The sequence below is a fragment of the Aptenodytes patagonicus genome, chromosome 19 (assembly GCF_965638725.1).
Source record: "Aptenodytes patagonicus chromosome 19, bAptPat1.pri.cur, whole genome shotgun sequence".
NCBI classification, from domain to species: domain Eukaryota; kingdom Metazoa; phylum Chordata; class Aves; order Sphenisciformes; family Spheniscidae; genus Aptenodytes; species Aptenodytes patagonicus.
Genome location: NC_134967.1, coordinates 1,835,747 through 1,853,712, shown reverse-complemented (window position 1 = coordinate 1,853,712; position 17,966 = coordinate 1,835,747). Strand labels below are relative to the sequence as shown.

At 50.3% G+C, this 17,966-nt stretch overlaps 1 protein-coding gene and 1 long non-coding RNA gene across 3 annotated transcripts in view; one reads left to right on the top strand and one right to left on the bottom strand.

The window, feature by feature from the left end:
* Positions 1-543: 543 nt before the first annotated feature.
* On the bottom strand, positions 544-1,603 carry LOC143169134 (uncharacterized). Its single transcript, XR_012996861.1, has 3 exons — positions 1,267-1,603; positions 1,013-1,179; positions 544-902 (listed from the first exon to the last, which is right to left on the bottom strand). It is a non-coding gene; the product is annotated as an uncharacterized LOC143169134 (long non-coding RNA).
* FBXO42 (F-box protein 42) overlaps positions 1,238-17,966 on the top strand; it is a 49,197-nt gene continuing 32,468 nt past the window's right edge. Inside the window, exons 1-2 of one of the 2 annotated variants that reach the window (XM_076356369.1) lie at positions 1,238-1,258; positions 17,515-17,781. In XM_076356369.1, coding sequence (XP_076212484.1) covers positions 17,532-17,781 — 250 coding nt within the window. In that variant the 5' untranslated portion in view covers positions 1,238-1,258; positions 17,515-17,531. Of the gene's footprint in view, positions 1,259-13,823; positions 13,878-17,514; positions 17,782-17,966 lie in introns of those variants that run through there. The other variant, XM_076356368.1, reaches the window with a different exon arrangement.

Genomic DNA, 17,966 nt, shown 5'->3' with positions numbered 1-17,966 from the left:
CATCTAAGCCCTCAGCCACTCTTAAACCTCCTGAGGGGCAGGAGGGACCACGTCGGCTCCAACCTCTAAAAACAGCTAGGTTTCCCAAAAATAAAACTCATTTATTAGGTTTATCTCGTTTGGAGCCACACCAATGTACCACTTTGAGCTCTGAGGAAGACAAAGGTACCTGGGGCGAGGGCTGCATTTAATTTTGCCCGCTGCCCCTGCCAGCATCCTAAAAAATCAAACGCTCCGACAGGGAGTTAAGAGAAACCGCCCTTAAATCCTCTAACTTTCCCCCAAACGCGCCCGCCCGAGAGCCTCAGCTCGCCGGCAGATGGCGACTGGCTTCTTCAAAGAATAAAAATATAAATAAACAAATACTCCGGCTAAAAACAATCCTGACATAAACACTGCGGTTTGCCCTGGCCGCCTCCGCAGCCTCCCGATCTCCTTCCCCCCCCCCCCCCCCCCGCCTCTGCCAAGCCCAAAATCCGGGCAGGGAACCGCCGGGCACCCTCACAGCCGAGTTTTGGGGGGCTGTTTCTCAAAAGCGGAACCGCTAGCGGGGTTTTGCAGGGCGTACAGCGCTCGGGGGGGATTCGTATCCCGGGATTTCAACTTTTTCGGCGCCCCAGAGGGGTGGGAGACGGCGTCTGCCCTCCCTGGGAGAGGTGCAGGGCTCACGGGAGCGGTGCGGGTGGGAGGAAAGGGCGCAGCAGCCTCGGGCTGTTCCTACCCATCCTCTGGGATTTTTCCAGAAGGAAACAGGAACCATGTTTTCAAGCAGCCAGTGCCCAGCATTGTTGGCTCGCTCCGTAGCCTATTCAGCATCCAGGCGGCATTATTCTTGGACGTTTCCCTCCATCCTGACGGTTTTGCCCATGCCGTAAGAAATCCTATTCCAGGCCATGGCACCCCTGTTCGAGACCGAGCGTCCCACGAAACCGTGCGGGAGCATCGCGGCGCTTTTGGGAATGTGATCTTAATGGTCGCGTACGCACACCCGGGTGAACGCTGGGTTACTTACATGCTTATGGACAGATTCCCCGCCTCCTTTCAGGTAACCCCAGCCCTCCACAAGGGTTCTGGGGCATCCGATTCGGCAGGGCACGCGTCCGGGATGCTGAGCAGCAACCTCTGTGGTAGACGCAGGTCCGCGGGAGACAGAGAGGATGGCGGTGTCTTCCTCTGCCCCTTCCCCAGAAGAATAATGTCACCCCACTACTCAGCAGCACGACTGCATGTCAAAAGGCAGACCCGGTGGTGCCCAGAGGTACGTACCCCCGTGGGGAAGGGCTCCGGCAGCGCCGAGGGCTCCCTCCCTTCCTCACCACCGCGGCGAAACGGGCACCCGCCGTCCTTCAGGGATGGGTCCCCTCTCCTCTCCCTGCTGGGCCATCCCCGCCTCGCCCCCTGCCTCAGGAGGCGGCCAGGCCTCTGGGGAGAGGCAGGGACATGGCAGGGCTGTGGCGGGCGGCGAGGGAGGCCCTGGCCCTGTGGGCAGGGAGGGTCCCCGGGCCCCAGCCGTCCCTCCCCGAGGGGGTGGCTGAGGAGGGGAGCCCGGGAAAGGATGAGGCGTGCGGAGAAGGGCGGCGGCCGAGGCCTGTGAGGGGGCCGGGGAGGAGAGGGAGCCGCCCTGCCACCTTCTCCTCAGAGCCGACCTCCCCAACATGGCGGCCTCGCCCGCCCGCCTCTTCCAACATGGCGGCGGGGCGGCGCGCGTGCCCCTCGCGAGACCCTCCAAACATGGCGGCCTCCCCCGCCAGAAAAAGGCCTCTGCGCTACAGGGGGTGTGGGGGGGGTGGAGAGGTGACCTTCCCATCATGGCGAGCCTGCGCCACGTGACCCTCGCACCCCGCCCTCTCCGCGGTCATGTGACGCGGGGCCGGCCGGCGCCTGCGCAGTGCGCTCTCCGCCGCGGCCGGAGCGGCGGCGGCGGCGGCGGTGGCGGAGGGAAGATGGCGGCGCCGGTTCGAGCCGTCACCCGGGCGACGCGGCGGCCCCGGCGCCTGCAGCCCTGAGGGCCCGGCCCGGCCCGGCCGCGGCGGGCGGTGGCCGGCGGCCGGCGGCAGGTGAGCGGCCCCGCGGTGCGGCTCCCCGGGGCGGGGAAGGACGGGAGCGGCGGCGGGCAGCGCCCCTTCCCCGGGGAGCGGGGCGGCGGCGGCGGGCCCGGCCCGGCCCGGCCCGCCAGGCCCCTCAGGGCGGGACAAGCCTTAGCCTGGAGGGGACCCCCCTATTGGGGGCTTGAGCCACTCTTTTCCCCCCTTACCGCTTTTTGGGGGGTCCCCATTAAGGGCAGACACCCCCCCCGGGGGTGTTGTAGCTCCCCCCCCGAGGGCTGCTCGTCCCTGTGAGGGGGGGAGGCCCCTTCCCTGCCCGCCGAGGGCAGCGGCAGCCCCGGGGGGGGGGGGGGGAAGGCGAAGGCAGCCCCGGGGTCTTCCTCAGCGCCGGGGGTGGGCAAAACCTGCCCCCCTCCCCCCCCAAAAAAAAACCTCAAAAAACCTAGGTTTACCCCAAAAAATCAGTGTTGGCGTTGGGCAGCGCCGAGGCGCAGGCTGGCAGCGCGGGGGGGACGGGTGCTGCGGCGTGCTGTGGCTGCCCCGAAGGCTCACGTCTCCTACGTGTAAAAACAAAGGTGAGGCTCAGTCTCCAGTTATTCTCCAAATAACTCCGTGCAAATCCACATCTCGGCTCGCATCCGCGTTCGTGCCTCGCGTGCTTCTCGCCGTACGTGCGTATATATATTTGTTTTGGTCCTGAAAGCGTTGTATTAAATCAGTAGCGGTGGCGAGCTTGGTATTTAACAGCCCAACAGGGTTTGGGGTGTTACCCCCCATTGTCTTCGCTGATAATCTCCTGTCGGTGGTTTGATAATGGCTTTATTTATTGTTATTTTCTTGTCACAACGGGGCTGGGCTGAGCAGACACTGCAGGGGCTCATCTTGACGCGCGGGTCTCGCTCGGCAGGATTATCTCATGCTGCCTGCAAGATGCTGCCCAAACCTCTCCGGGGTGAAGTGTCTCGCTTCAAGCCTGTTTTGGGTTTTCAAATCGGGCAGGGCATTTCTTAGGAGCCACGACTGCAGGAGCAGAGCCTTGGTATCTCTCTCTTAATAACCTAAACTCTAATTAAACGCTCAGAGGAGGAACAAAAGAGAAGTCGTGCAAACTGAAATGCTTGTCTGCAGTACGGTGAATCTGTTCGTTGCATGGGCACTGTGTTCTGTTTGTAAGATAACCCGGTTGATCGCTGGGGATGTAGCTTGTATTAAAATGGCTTTAATTATCACTGGTGAGACTGGCTCGTGCTGCAGATCAGCAGCGGGAAGTCTTCCCCTTTTACTAAAGGGGACATGAATTAAAATAAATTACATTTGAGATGCCGCTGACCTAAATTTGTAACCTGGGTGTAACGTCGTCTTTACCCTCCCTGCCCTTCAAGAGCAAAGGAGCCCAAAGGCTGAATCGATCCGCTGCCTCGCAGCTGGCCTCGTGAAGCCCCGAATCGGTGATGACGCTGCAGTGTCCTAACGATCTGCTTCATATCGCAACGCAGCGGTCACAGCCTGGGCTTGGCCCTTCTAGAGAGCCAAATCTCTGAGCTGGACGTTAATTGAAGAGTTAAGAGAGACTTGCTGTTATTTCCTCGTTTCCGTAGCCCTGCGTGTTCCCACCACCATCTCTCCTTCCTTTTCCTTAGGCTGATGCCGGAGAAAGGCCGAATACCGGTGGCTTTCCCTTAGGTTGTGTCCCTCAGGTTTGCCTGGGGTCGGTCTTTCCCCGGTGTCAGAACTGGGAGAGAAGAGAGCGAGATCCCGGGCAGGGTTCCGGGCTATTTCCGAGGCAGGATGATGCTTCTCTTGCAGAGGGAGAAATTACAGTTGTTACTGCATCGGGTTCAGTCCTGTTCACCAGGGCTTTTGTACCTGCATGCTTCTAGCAGAAGCAGAATCGCATCCAGCGGTTGTTTTCGCATAGCGAAGATGTTTGTGTGTGTTTTTTCTGCTGCGTTACCTGGTATTTTAACTGACGGGTGACTCCACCCAAGCAGCATTTTTTTCCACGGTGGCAAGTGAAACACTTGGGTTTGAAAGGCACTGTATGGTTTTATTATTGCGCTGGCTTACAAACCTGTTCTGGTTTACTCTCGTGGACTTTTAAAAGCAGCATGTGTAATTTTCAATTTTAATTTAATTCAACTTTACTACAGCCTCTAGTCTCTGAGACTCAAACTTTCTCTCTGGCTGTCGGAGAAGCCCTAGAAGGAATCTCGCCTGCAGAACAAATACTACTGTCCTGCCTGTGGTTGGTATAAAGATCTGGGATGGTTTATTGCTGGTGTTGAACGTGTGTTACCTTTGACTTGGGGATTTTAAGCCACTGGTACTGTTAGCTGCTGCATCGGGCACCTTCTGGAGGCGGGTGTTTGTTCCCGAGGATAGCGGGGATGCGCTCGCCTCTCCTGTCCTTAATCTCGGGGAAATTTAACGTATGTAATCTTCACGTTTAACAGAAGGAGTGACACCAGCTGTAGCTTTGGAGTGGGAGGATGGGGGTGCTCTGTTCTCCGTGTGTTCCCAGCACGCGACTGATTTGTAAGGGTCTGTTTTCAGGGCTTCGAGGAGGCGTTGGGTTTCGGTGCAGCCTGCTTCGCCCGCTGCCGATTCCAGTCGCTTCCACAGGATGTGAGCGAGTGCTGCTGGAAAAGGCTTCCCACTTTCTGTGTAAACAGAGCTGCGCCTCTGAGGGAAGTTATTTTTCCCTGTGTGTTTAGTCATGGCAGGCTTTGTTGTAAAACATTGATTCAGGCTTTGCCCTAACAAATTTTCTTAAGGTTGAACGTAAATAAGCTTCAAGCCCTCGGCTTTTGAAAAGCAGCATTGCGTGGGGATGTCTGCGAGGGCTTATAAAAGGTCTTAGAGCCAGAGCTAGGCTCAGATTCGGTCCAACTCTAGATGAAAGCCTGTGAAAAGAGAACTCTGATAATGTGCTCGGTGGGTGTTTCTCCAGGTAAGAGCTCTTTTCGGAGTGCGTTTTCTGACCTGAGTGGGACCGTCTGCGGTTGGTGACATCCCCAAGAGATGCATCGAGGTATCTGGGCTGTGCTGCCATTAACAGCTAATGCAGCTTTCTGATATAGTTTAGAAATTCAGGTCAAAATCCCTTTTGAACTCGCTTATGTCTGAGATTAGAGGAGAGCGGGGTGACACATCCACATCGAAAATTGTGGCTTGTGTTGAGCAACACGCAGAAAACGTGGATCTTGCCTTCAGGAGCTTGCTATTTCAAGAGCTGCAAATGTTCTCCTAGAGCTTTGGTTAATTCACATCGGACCATGCTGTGGACTGTGTTCACTTCCCCATTTCTATGGCAATTTTTAAGATATTTATCTTTGCTAGCTGAACACCTACTGAAACATCTGTGACTTAAAATGTTCGTTCCCCCCCCCTACTTAATATAGTTCAGGCGACAGTGATTTGCAACTCGGGACGTGCTGTATCTCTTCATATGTTTCAGACTCATATTGAAACACCTGTCTGGCTTATTTTGTTCTGTGCTCGTGCAAATTTTGCCGTAATGTGGGCTTTTGAAGGGTTAAGGTAAGTTGGTAGAGCTACTTGAATTTATTTGGGGCTTCTCGTTGGGTTAATACCGATGTGCTGTGGTAACGTTCCTTTCCACCGCTGGTCTTGTCAAACCTCAGATCAGTGGTGACGGCCCCGTCGGCGCGTTGAGATGCGTTTAAGGACACCCCAGGTCTCCACAGCAAGTCGTGTTTGGTGAAAAGATGCTTTTATTTGAGTTGGTTGTGAAGGGACCGTGTTAGGAGGTGTCCTGCTGCCGGGCTGCCTCGTACTAGAGGTGTAAAAGCAACGGGCTGTTGCCGAATGCTGCAAATCATTACCAAAAATACATTCTAACCTTAGCAAAATCTGTATTTTCTGATAGATGTTCTGCCTAAGCAGAGCTCCCTGTGAAGCTGCAGAATTTATTGCTCTTGCTGTTACTGACTGTACGGCCTGCCAGCAAATGACACATTTCGGCAGGCAAAAGATCATCTCTGGTTTGCTGAGCGATTTGGGGTTTTCGGGGTAAAAAAGCAGCTCATAAATGTAAAAATCTTGTTGTTAAGTCGGGGTGACTGCGGGAAGAAACTGTCCACCCCAAAACTTTTTACATCGGGGAATCCGTGATACATGTTAATGGTTACGGCTGGCTTTTTACCACGCTGGAGAGCCCGCAATGATACTAATGATTTATTTGCGCTTTAACAAGGGATCACGAATCCCTTCGGTGCGGTTATCCTCGCAGCGAGCTTTCAGAGGAGGGGGCTGAGTGCGTGCGGGGTACTAGGCCTATTAAAAAAGCATAACTCTGCAAAAGTCAAACGTTTTCAGTGAATCTCTGGGTTTTTTTCTTGTCGCTGGTATGGGATGCACATCGGCTCCTTTTGCCAGCGTGCGAAGGCGCCTGCCCAAAACACCTTAAACGAGAAAACCAAGCAGCAGCTACTTCTGTACCATTGTTGTCGCATCCATTCTGCAATTATTTAGTTCGATTCCTCCGTCGAGCAGCCACCTTTAATCTCTCCTGTTGAATGCATGCTCTTCCTGCATTTGTTTTTAGGCTGGCTGGTTGTTTTCCCCCCGTCGCAACTGCTGCTGGGGACTCCTGCGAACCTCCTGGACCCGTTCTGCGGACACGGACGCGCGTTGCGGCTCGGGAGGGGATGCGTGGGACGCCTTCGCCCGCTCTGAACCTGACTCTTGGATGCTGTGAAATCCCGGGGTTTCACAATACGCGATAATAGGCGGTCTGCCCCGCTGTCGTGCTCGGTGCAATGCCAGGCTGTGCTTATCAGTTAGAAAGGGGTGTCCTTTGGGGTGGCAGGAGCGCTCTCGTTTGGGATGGTAACGAAGGTAGATCTCGGGCTGCTGGGGGAAGCTGAGTTTTTAATTAAGAGCTAGGGATGAATTTGAAATTAGCACAATTTCCCTGAATTTTTATTTGCTTGTTAACACAATGTGGATTTGACTTCTATTTTTTTTTTGTCTTCTCTTTCTTAGTATTTAATACCTAGTATTTTTAAGCCTCGCTAAACAACTAGACTTGAGATATGGCATATAGGATAGAAGGGTAACCCTTGCTTCTCTCAGTGGCGATGCGTCCCTAACTTGCGGTGCTTTTGCTTCTCATTCTGCATCGCCTTTTTCATTAGCTGAAAAAAAATTCCAATAAGAAGGCAGGCAAATTCTCAAAACGCGTGGAAACAGCAGCAAATCCTCACCCAGCCTGCTGGGTGGGTCACGCTCTAGCTCTCGTGAAATCTATTTTAAATTGAATTGCTGGGTTGTATTTTCCTGTAGGTGGCTCAGTTGCTTGCGAGGTCTGCTTGGTGGTGTTGCCGGTGCTGTTTGCAACCCCTCGCGCCGAGGTGCCTGGGTCTTCCCTGGGGCTTCAGCCCTATTTCTCTGTCCTTTAAAGCCTTGGTGTCGGAGGGGATGCAAGCAGTCCTTCCTGTTTTTTTAATAATAGGGTTGCAATCGCCACCACCCTGCGGGCTGTTTTGCACACTCATATCGCCGAAGAGGAAAGTATTTATCCTTCCCTTCCCATCTGCTTTACCTCCTGAAGGATTTAAAGGAATCCTCTGTTGCTCACTTTAAATGACACCGCTGCTTGCTGGGCGATGGTTGGGATTTTCCCCCACCAAGATGCTGGTTTATGGGAGAAATGTGTTTAGCAGAAGCTTTAGCGCCAGCAGAAGAGCTCTCCCGGTGCTCGCTGCCAACACCGTATTGACAGTGAATAAAAGAGACACTGTCTAGACTGCCAGTCACCGAGCTGACGACGGCTCCGCGGGATTTTGAGCGAGGAGAAGACACGCTGCCTCAAAGTCAGTCCCACCTTGAACCCGCCGTTTGCCTCTTTGCCGGGCTCTGGCGATGCCCTGTGACACACGCGTCTCGTGCTCGTGGACCCTTAGGCACCGTTCTTCTCTCCATCCACGTTGCACGGTGCGACGAGGGGGTATGTAGTCTTATATTTGCAGAGAACGATGGGTGCTTGCCCTCCCTAGTTAATATCTTCTGCTAAAAAACCCCAGTGATGAATTCAGGCACGTTCTGAATTTACACGCTCGAGCCCTCTGTACGGGTATCGAGGCAAGCACTTAAGCTCTGTGCTTGCTTTTCATAAGTCTTACTCTTTTCCATCACCCTTCTACGTTTTGATTAGTGAATCTTTGTTTCCAGCTTGCCCGTCAAAAATAAAACAGAGCTCTTGGCGCTATCTGCATATTCATCTTATCTTGGGAGAGGCGGTGGCCTAATTTCTTCAGCGCAGGTCAGGGAGCCAGAAACCTCCGGTATTGTAATCCCAGTGCTGTCGAGGGCTTGCCTGACGTCGGCTTCTCGGTGCTTTTGTTCCTTTACCTATAAAATGGGATTGTTTACCGCTGTGGCGCTTACGAGCCAGGCGCTGGGACACCCGCCGATGCCGCGCTTAGGTAACGTGTGAAGGCGTTTAAGGTTGCGTCGGGCAGGTACGTGCTACGTTGGCCAGAGGCTTTTCTGGCCGGGTGCGTATCTATCGATGTAAACTCCTTTTTCTCCACCGTTGAGAGAGGGAAAATATTTTCTATCTTGTTAACTCCGCAGTTGGCAGCTTTCATCAAAGGCTTTGCACCGGGAATTAACACGAACTAGTTTGGAGGTGGCGTACAAATTTATTTGATGTGATTAGACGAGTGGACATCGCAAAAACACGCTTTTATTGTGTTAGACGCACAATACGTGTTGCGGCCGAGCAGCTCATGGAGTTAAGATCGGGAGGAGAGCATCATTTGCGGTGCTCATACGCTGATAGTGTCCGTGTCGAGATGGTATTAGATCTTGGATCTAATTAGATCTAGATTATATCTTGGTACCCTGCTTGCTAACAAAGATAAAAACATTGCATCAGTGAACTGCTGCAAAGTCAGCAGTCCATCTGAAAGCCGTGGAGATCGATTTAAATTAAACCTTGGCTACCGAGCCTGCGCTAATACATGGCTTTTTCCAGTGCATCCTTCTTTTTTTGGCCTGAAAGTCAGTACCCTTGAGCTCGTCTTCACTTCAGATCATAGAATCATTTAGGTTGGAAAAGTCTCTTAAGATTAAATGTCTCAGGGCTGCTCATGGCTAATATTTCTTAGTCGGTAGAGGAACATTGCAGTTTGTGAATCTAGACTGCAAAATAACTTTGTCCTATTGCAAACATTAAATTTTTCCCCACCCCTCCTCCTTCACGTGCATGTGCTAAGCCAAAGACCGCGTCGCAGGGGGGGGAAACCATAGGCTCGAATGTGAGCGCTTGCATGACAAGTTGCCCCGCTGGTAAACCCTGACCTTGACCTAGCGTTTGCTTAATTTAATTTTCCTGAGCGCTAGAACTTCATTCTTCGTTCCCGCAGCGACACATTAAGCCTGAATTTTGCAGCGGTGTTGGAAACCTAACTCTTGACTGGTTGTCCTACTGCTTAAAGCGACAAGAGATTGCCCGATTGACGTGGACAACACTGCAGCGTGGGTATTAACGCTGATTATTTAAGTCTCTCGAAGTGCTGGTAGTTTCTGAAGGAAGTTGCGCGGAGCAGTGTGTGTTTGTCTCTCGATGGGCTTTTGCCAGGGTTGTTTTTCTGGAAACAAGGCTTATGCAGTTTGCTTTCCCTCTCGCACTAATTCCTGATCCTGTTGCCCCTTTCTGCCTGATTCAACGACAGGACAAAGGTCTCAAAGACCCTGAGTTCTCCCCAGCTTTCACGGGACGCGCAAGGGAGAGGAAAGACCCTGTGAGCGCCCTTGCCGAAGGCAAGAAAGCTCCGAATCCTGGAGACCAGAGGAGCTACCGGGGAGGAAAAAGGGCCGGTGCGATTGCAGCAGGCAGCGGAGGCTCAGCCAGGAGCGATGGGTCGGTAGGAAATGACACTGTGCTGCTTCCCGAGCTGCCTGTTTTGCTGGCTGAGCTGGAGGAGGCGGATGGGGTCCGGTGCTTTCCCGGCCAAGGAAGTCGTGCGCCGGGTCGGACTCTGACCCTTGCCGCAGGCTGCCTTCCTGTGGCAGTGTTTGCTTGACACGTGGGCACCTCGGGGACTGCGGTTTCCTCCGCGTGGGCAGCAGTTTAGTGGGAGTTGCGCTGGGAGCAGCTGTTCGGGTTCATTGGGTTATACTGTGCAAAGAAAAGGTTTTATTTAAAAAAAAAAAAAAGATCCCAACTGCACTGAATAAGCATCTACTGCAGTCTGTCAAAAAATCAGGAATTAAGTCACCCAATATGTCTGGGTGCCTCCTAGTTTTGTTAGCAAACCCTTCTCTAAGATATTCCCGTGCTTTACATGTAATTCTTTTACCTGAGCAGGTTTTCTGGGCTGTTTGGACACAGAAACGGGCATTGGGCTGTATGGAAATGTAAATACAGAAACGATGTTTCCGAGTTGTGGTTTCAGACTTATTTTTCACACAGTCAAAACTAGACTGGTTTTTAGATCAGTAGCGTGCGTTTTCCTCGCGGTTCAGCTGTAAATTTGCCTTCGTTTGCCTGAAACCTTTTATACAGATTAACCAATTTTAGTGGCTTTGGTAGGTTTAAGAGGTGTCTGTAGAAACTAAGGAGTGCTGTGTCATTTTTACAGGCTGTCCTCAAAATAATTAATTTAACTGCAGCTTTCCAACTGCTGCCCGTGAGCTCCAGACCTGCTGCGCTATCTTCACGAAGGAGGGAGGTGACAATTGTTTCCAGGATCCGCTGCCACGTGTTCGCTTGGCGTTATCGAGCAGGAGTTCTTGCTGATGCATCGTCACAGGGAGGTTTGGATAGGTACCCAAAATCGCATCGGATGGTTTTATCCAGACAGCCGCTGTGCAAACTGTTTATCCTCAGACAGCGTATGTTGCAACAGGAGAAGCATGTGCACATTTTCTTGTCAAATCCTCTATTTTCAAGTCTCAGAGCCTTTTATTTGCTTGTTTAGGGATCGTTCTTCTTTTCTGGCTAGCATGCGTTTTGAAATGAATCATGATTATTTGTTTTGCTAGAAAAAGTTCAAGCAAGAATAACTTTAATTAGCGGCTTGCAGGGAGCCGGTAGAGGGAGTGTGTGAGCCCGAAATACTACTTATTTACATCCCTACAAAATTTAGGGTGATTTCAGTAGAGGGGATGGATCGCAAGAGCAAACCTAGATACAGCCCAGCCGATTATTGCACCCAGGCAGAACCGTTTGCAAAATGGGCCAAAATGGGGTCTAAGTTACTAGAATGACCCTTTCTGCGTCCGGAAAACCCCAGCTGGGGTCGATATTCGAACCTGCTAATTTTCGGCTTGGTTGGAGGGATGTAATGTTGTTGAGCGATTACTGAGACTTCAGAGTTGGAGGCGTGCACGTGGAAGCTTGAATTTTTGTCAGGGAAACCCAAAGAGCGTGGTGCCCCGTGTTTAGATGCCTGGCCCACCCAGATCACCTTTTTAACCTGAGGATAAATGTATTTAATGCCCAGTGTGATTAAACTGGGGGTTCGTTGGCCAACAGCACGCGTGTGAGCTCAAGCAGTACCTAAATAAGTAATATAATAGCTGCTTCTGTGCTGCTAGTGCTTATCAAGCCAGATTTCAACAGGTTTTAAACAACTTAAGCTGGCTTAAGGGTACTAACACTGCCAAAAGAAACTAGAAAGTCTCCAAATCCCATTTCTTACGGATGCATTGGGGGGGGGGGGGTTGTTGGATGTTGGAGATCTCGGCTTGTTTAGCGGCGTTCTGCAGGGATATCTGGAGACAGTCTTGGTGCCTTTGCTTTTTGGTCCGGTTCTTGATTTGTTAGGATTTTGTTAAGCTTTTAGGCCAATTCTGAGGTTTTTGTCCTGTTTATTCCATTAGCAAATTTGACTGACAGATTTTGCTATGTACACCTGAAGTGTGGTGTCATTAAACTCTGCTGTTTCCTCGTGTTCTCGTGAACTGTATGCTAACGACAAGTATATAAAACGTGCTACCTAGGTCTGTATTCCTACAATAAATCCAGAATAAACCTCAAATTTTCTTTCTCATTTTCAGTGCTTTAATTTTGTAGGAAGCTAGATTAGGCAGAATTTATTTTTAGGTTGCTGTGCTGTTTGCGCAATAAATCTTGCTGTGTAATGTTGTATTACTACTTCCCCCCCTCCCCCCCGAAAGCTTAGAATAAAAATGAGCAGAAATCTGGAATAGCTGAGGGTTGGCTCGTCATCATCGGGGTGGGAGGGATTTCTGGTAACTCTCTGAACCTTTTTATTACAATAATATCAATTAAAATTCAGTTGCAATCATGCTGTTTCATTACAGTATGGTGCAGGTTATATGGCACTGTAAAATGAAGTCACGTAACTTTGAATTTGTCTCTGGAGTCTCTGTAAAAAAACTGGTTTAACAGGCAAAACACGCGGCGGGGAGGCAGTACTGAAAGGTTTATATATTTGAATTTTCAAACTCGCAGATGGAATTTAGGAAACCTTTGTTTTCATGGATGAAGCTAGGTCTTACATGAAAGGAAAAAAAAAAATTTCCTGCTGAAAGGCAGCTCAAGAAAAGAAAAAAAAGGAAAAGTTGTGCTTCAAAGAACTTCTAATTGCCTGTTTTGCAGGGATAAGAAGAAAAGCGTGGTGCAGGTATCCCCGAGGTCTCGCTCGTCCGTCGGGGCGCGATGCTCGTGCAGCAGCACAGACAGGATATTGCTCATCGTTCGGTTTCCCAGAGGCTTTGTTTTCTTTTTTTGACTAAAATCTGCTTTTTTTTTTTTTTTCCCATTGTTGAACTTGTCTAGCAGTTGATTTTCAAATGCATCGGCTCTAACTTGGTGCAAGTTTTGGAGGACTGGAAATGTCATCTTATTTAACGGTGTCTATCCCTACGCTGAATCCCGTGGCTCCCGCAGACCTTTCGCTCCCTGGGCTGTTTCTTTCATAAAATCACGTGCTTCTACCTAGGAAACGGTGCTTTGTTTTTCCTCTCGCATCACTAGAAAAGGGCTCGGGGCTTTTTGTAGAGCGACTGATAGTAGCAAAAGCCGAACTGGAGAGGGGGAAGCTGCCACTGAAGTCCTTGATGGCACGGCTGCGTGAGACAAACAAAACATCATGCAGAAATAATCCTTCCCAATGCAGATAGGAATCTTTTTCAAGAAAAGCAGCCTAAGACTTATTATTAAATGTGCCCATCTGATGGAATAGGTTTGTGGGTTTTTTTTTTTAAACTGGGTAAGAGAATAAGCCTAAAAGGTCTAAATGTCTCCATAAACGCTACCCTGCCGTGCCGATGGGGCTGTTGACAAGCAGAATAAGCAGTTGCAAAGTATGAGGAAGAGTCTGGAGCGGGTTAGAGGCAGTTGCTATCTTCCACCCCTAAATTAACGCCGTAGTTCCTGATTGCCAAGTGCAATTAACCGTTCTGTTCTGCAGAGTCCCTTTCTCCTTCCAGCCGAAGCAGTCAGCCAGCCAGGGCTGGGTCCTTTCACACACCTTTATTTTTTTTTTTTCCCCCCGGGTGAGAACATAGCTTCTACGATTATGTTTGGAGAGAGAATTTTTTCTGGCATGTGAAAATGAGCATTCCCTTATGAGTAATGTGCTCTGACTCCGTACTATTGCACAGCCTCTTATTTTCATTCAAGAACTTTCCCTTGAAGGCTTTTTTCCCCCTAAAATCTGTTGACTTTTTAAAAAAAAAAAAAAAAAAAGCCAGGTCAAAAACCCTGCGGGTTCAAGCACTTCTTAAGACAGCTGAGACTTGCGGAGAAGCGGAGGTAGTTCGGGATGGGAACCACTGATGCCACCCACGCCTGTGAACTGGGGTCCATGGGACCAGGAGAGATGCCTGCAGGTAGGAAAACCTTCTTGGGTCGAGATGGGTTTTGCAGGAGCAGGCTGCTGGCTGCCTGATGTCCCTACCGGGCTTCGAGAAGTGCTTAAACCCGGTGGGGTTTTTTTTGCCTGCATTTGGTATTTTTCATCTGTTTGTTCCACTGCAGTGGATAATTACTTCAGCAGAATAAATAGCAGGCTCTTAAATAATTTCAGGAGGAGAGAGAAGGAAAATTGAAGTGCTCTGAAAGGAGGAAGAGAGTTATAAAATGTTTTGCCAACTGGCAGAGACACAGCTTTTAGGAAGGGCCAGGCAAATTTGATCAGCGCTGGCAGAGCTCTGTTTTGATTGCCCTTCTAGTGTTTCTTTACGTATTATTTTAAGCAGCTGCGATTCCTCCTTGGTAGGGCTTTAGCCTAATTTCTGAACGCTGTAAAACGTTTCTGCTGCTGGAATATAAAGGCGCTTCTCCGGGACCTGGAGGGCTGTAGGGTGCGAAATATAGTATGACGCTTCAAGGGGCTCGTGTTGGCCTTCACAGCAATCGATCCGAGCAGAACGGGGCTCCTGGATCTGTCCCGGCGAGTTAATTGAATTGCATGTACTTTTGGACGAGATGTGACTGCTTAAATCCCTTCGCTACGGCTTTTTGAGTGCTCAGAGATTAATTTTAGCCCGTGTACAAACTGAAGCCCAGCTCGGTGCAGGCAGAGAGCACCTGGAGAGCCAGCGTGAGTGAGAAAGCACCTACTGCATCCCCCCTAAATGCAAACGGGACAGAAACACTCTGTTCTGCTCTTCGAATAACTAGTAAAAACACTGGCATGGGATTTTCTCCCGTGGATCTGCTGAATAATTGGTAATAGGAGCTGGCTGGGATGCTTTAGCTCTCTCTTACCGACTGCCTGGGTTTCTTTTTTCCTTTTTCGATGTTGGAGCAACTTTGCAGCTTTGCAATCCGGGGGTGGTTATTCCCAGCCGGCTGTTCCTCTGCCATAAGAGCAAAATCTGCATCCGTGGCAGGTCAAGCTCGAAGGGTTATTTTGACGGCGACTTGCCTTTTGGGAGTTGAGTTTATTGCTAGTCTTGTTTTCCTTAAGAAAAATAACACAGCGTGGGTGTAAAAACTTGGAGGATGGTTATTTCTTCTGCTCAAACGTTTAGAAAACGAGGATCTAACAAAGTAGATGCATTTGAATATTTAGAATATTACCAAGTGGTCTGGTAAGACCATCCAAAACTCGGTGCAGCTTCTCCATCCCCAGATCTGCGTAAGCATGTGCTATTTGAGGCATCGAGGGGTTTCCCTGCTCCTCCTGCCTTTTTAAAATTGGCCTTAGAGATGCTTTTCTAACCCCCAAGCTGTTTTGCGCCTGTGATTAACTTGTTGTGTTGTTCCCAAGCCCGGTCCAGAGGATCGAAATTGGGATTTAATAATCAGGGAAAAAACCCCTTGCTAGCCAGGCGTTCATGCCTGCACTTCTCATCTGACCTCCTCCAGCAGGTTTTGGACTTTATTTAAAGGGTAAATAAAAGCTGTTGGGAAACACACATAATCTTTGCTTCTAAACCTTACTAACACAACAGATGTCTTGTGTGAACCTGTCGAGCCGAGGCTTATGTTCAGTTGTCACCCGCAGGTGTCCCATTGTACCTGATCTGGATGCAAATGCACTTCTGTTTGGTTTTTTTTTTCTAGCACGTTTCTAGGGTGTGAAATGCCTTCTGCTCCGCCTGGGTAGATGTGCTGCTCTGTTTTCCCAAGCTGTGAGATAGGGACCGACCCTCCTTCCCCCGACCTCCCCGGCTCAAGCAAAACCGCATCCCGAGGTCGGAGTACCGGCAGCCTTTGGCTTCCTGCCATGCTGTGTCAAGATGGAAATCAGCACACGCGCTTCACGCCGATAGATGCTTTTGCTTGGGAAAGACCCAACCCTCTGGGTTTTAATTTTATTTTTTTTTTTTAGTGCAGCCCTGCTTTTTTTTTTTTTAGTTTTCCATTTCTTAATCTTTGGGAATTTGTGTGTTATCTGCTGTGTAATGCAGTTTGCTGGCGGCAGCAGCGCTCGTGTCAAAGCGTTTGGGTTTCAGCCTTTCTCTGTCATAACATTGACTCCAAGAAGGATTTCTGACACGAGAAAACGTGTGGAGCATCTGTTAAGATGATAACTGTAAGTTTAATTTTGACGTGGTTTCTGCCGCAGATTGGCAGCCCCTAGGATTTTCTGAAGCTGCCTCATCAGGGAACCTGACAAAACTGGAGAGTAATGCTGTCGAACGTAATTTTTCTGAGCATGAATTAGTTGTCATGGCAAGCTTTTCTGCTCCACGTCTCCGCCGTCTGCTATTCCCATGGCTCGTCGGCTTGGTGTATGCCGGGATGGGAAAACCCTGGATTTAGCTGGGGAAGACGGTTTGCATCACTGGAAGCTTGTAAGAGCTTAGTTTATTCCTGATAGCTAGGTAACTTAAATTCCTTCCAGCCATGTTTTCTGCAATACTGAGAGTTTGGTAAAAATAAAATACTGTAGTTTATGACCAGCATGGTGCAAGTTACTTGTATTTAAATACACGTTGGGCAAAAAGCCGTGTCTTGCCTTCCCTCTCGAGGAGCAGGTTTGCTTCCTGGGCTTGCTGCAGGTGGGATTTTTCCCAGGGACTGTGTTGATCCGTGTCCCGTCGTCTGGGTTGATCCGGGACCTGGGGGATGGCTGGGCAGCCTCTGCCTCGTGGAGTCGGGAAAACTATCGCCGCTCTCCCCAGACAGGTCGGCTGCTTCCTAGGAAATTGGGGTCCAGGGATTTGTTTTGCAGCGACGGGCAAGGGTTTAACTGCACACCATGCCAACTGGACGAACTGGACACAGCCGCTCACTCAGACGGATTTATTTCATGATGTATTTCTGTCATCAGTGCGTTACCTTATACTTAAGATGTTCTGAATAGCTGGAGATACAGCATTCAATATTCCAGCCTTTCAGCAGCAGTAAATGCTGTGGGGGTTTTTCTTTCCTCACCTACTGTCAGTAAGAGCTGCGTGCAAGTATTTAATGAAGGAAGAAAAAGAAAAAAGGGGGCTGTTAAGGGAGAATGGGACAGGGATTTTTTCCCCCCGCTGCGTGCTGCTGAGAAGTTGCTTGGGGTAAAGCAGGCTCGCTGGCAAAACTGGTTTCGCGTGGGAGGAGGGGCTGCGAAGCTGTCGCTTCCATCCTGTCTCGTCTTGGGTTGCTCTCGATTCGGTGGGGATCCCTTTCCCCATCGCTGCCCGGCCCCGCGGTGCAAACCAGCCGGGGCCGCCAGTGCGGCAGCGTGATGCCGTCTCGTGCCTGGCGAGGGAGCAGGGGTTTGAGAGGCTGCGGTTCCTCCAGCGGGTTTATTTTTTCGCTCCCTCTGGTACCGTCTGTAGGCGATGGTAGGGCTGAGAGCGGTGAGAGATGAAGTGGCCTGGGAAAACGCTGCGCCGATGGAGGACGGCTTGTTCCTAAACCACGTGCAGCCTGCTTCAAAGCTTTGCAAAAACCACATCCTCGTCTTGGAGTTTGCAGGGGTAGAGCTTGACAACCTTTGGTGTAACGTGCATGGCTTGCAGATGCCTTTCTGGTGCTACTAATTTTCTTTGTCACCTTACTGTTGTCTTTTTCCCTCCCCCCATGAAGCTGTGAAGTGGAATGCCATGGCCAGTTCCTCGGACAGTGAAGATGACGGGTTCATGGCCGTGGATCCAGAAGACGCTGTGGTTGAAGGGACGATGGAGCAAGACGATGAGCCGCATGCTGAGCTGGAGGTCGAGGAGACCAGGCATAACAGATCAATGCTGGAGCTCCCAGAAGAGGTTTTGGAATATATCCTCTCCTTCCTCTCACCCTATCAGGAGCACAAAACTGCTGCCCTTGTCTGCAAACAGTGGTATCGACTAATCAAAGGTACAAACAGCTGTAGTGAGAGTGCATTTTTTTTTAATTGTGGGAACAGAGATTCATATCCCAGCTGCTCTTTGCTTTGCTGTGGCCTCGCCTGTTGTTTTCCCCTCAAACTCGACTTCTGCAGAATGCCAGAAAAATAGCTACAGCCGTCGGGTCGCTTGCTTTGCTGAAGACATTGCTAATAA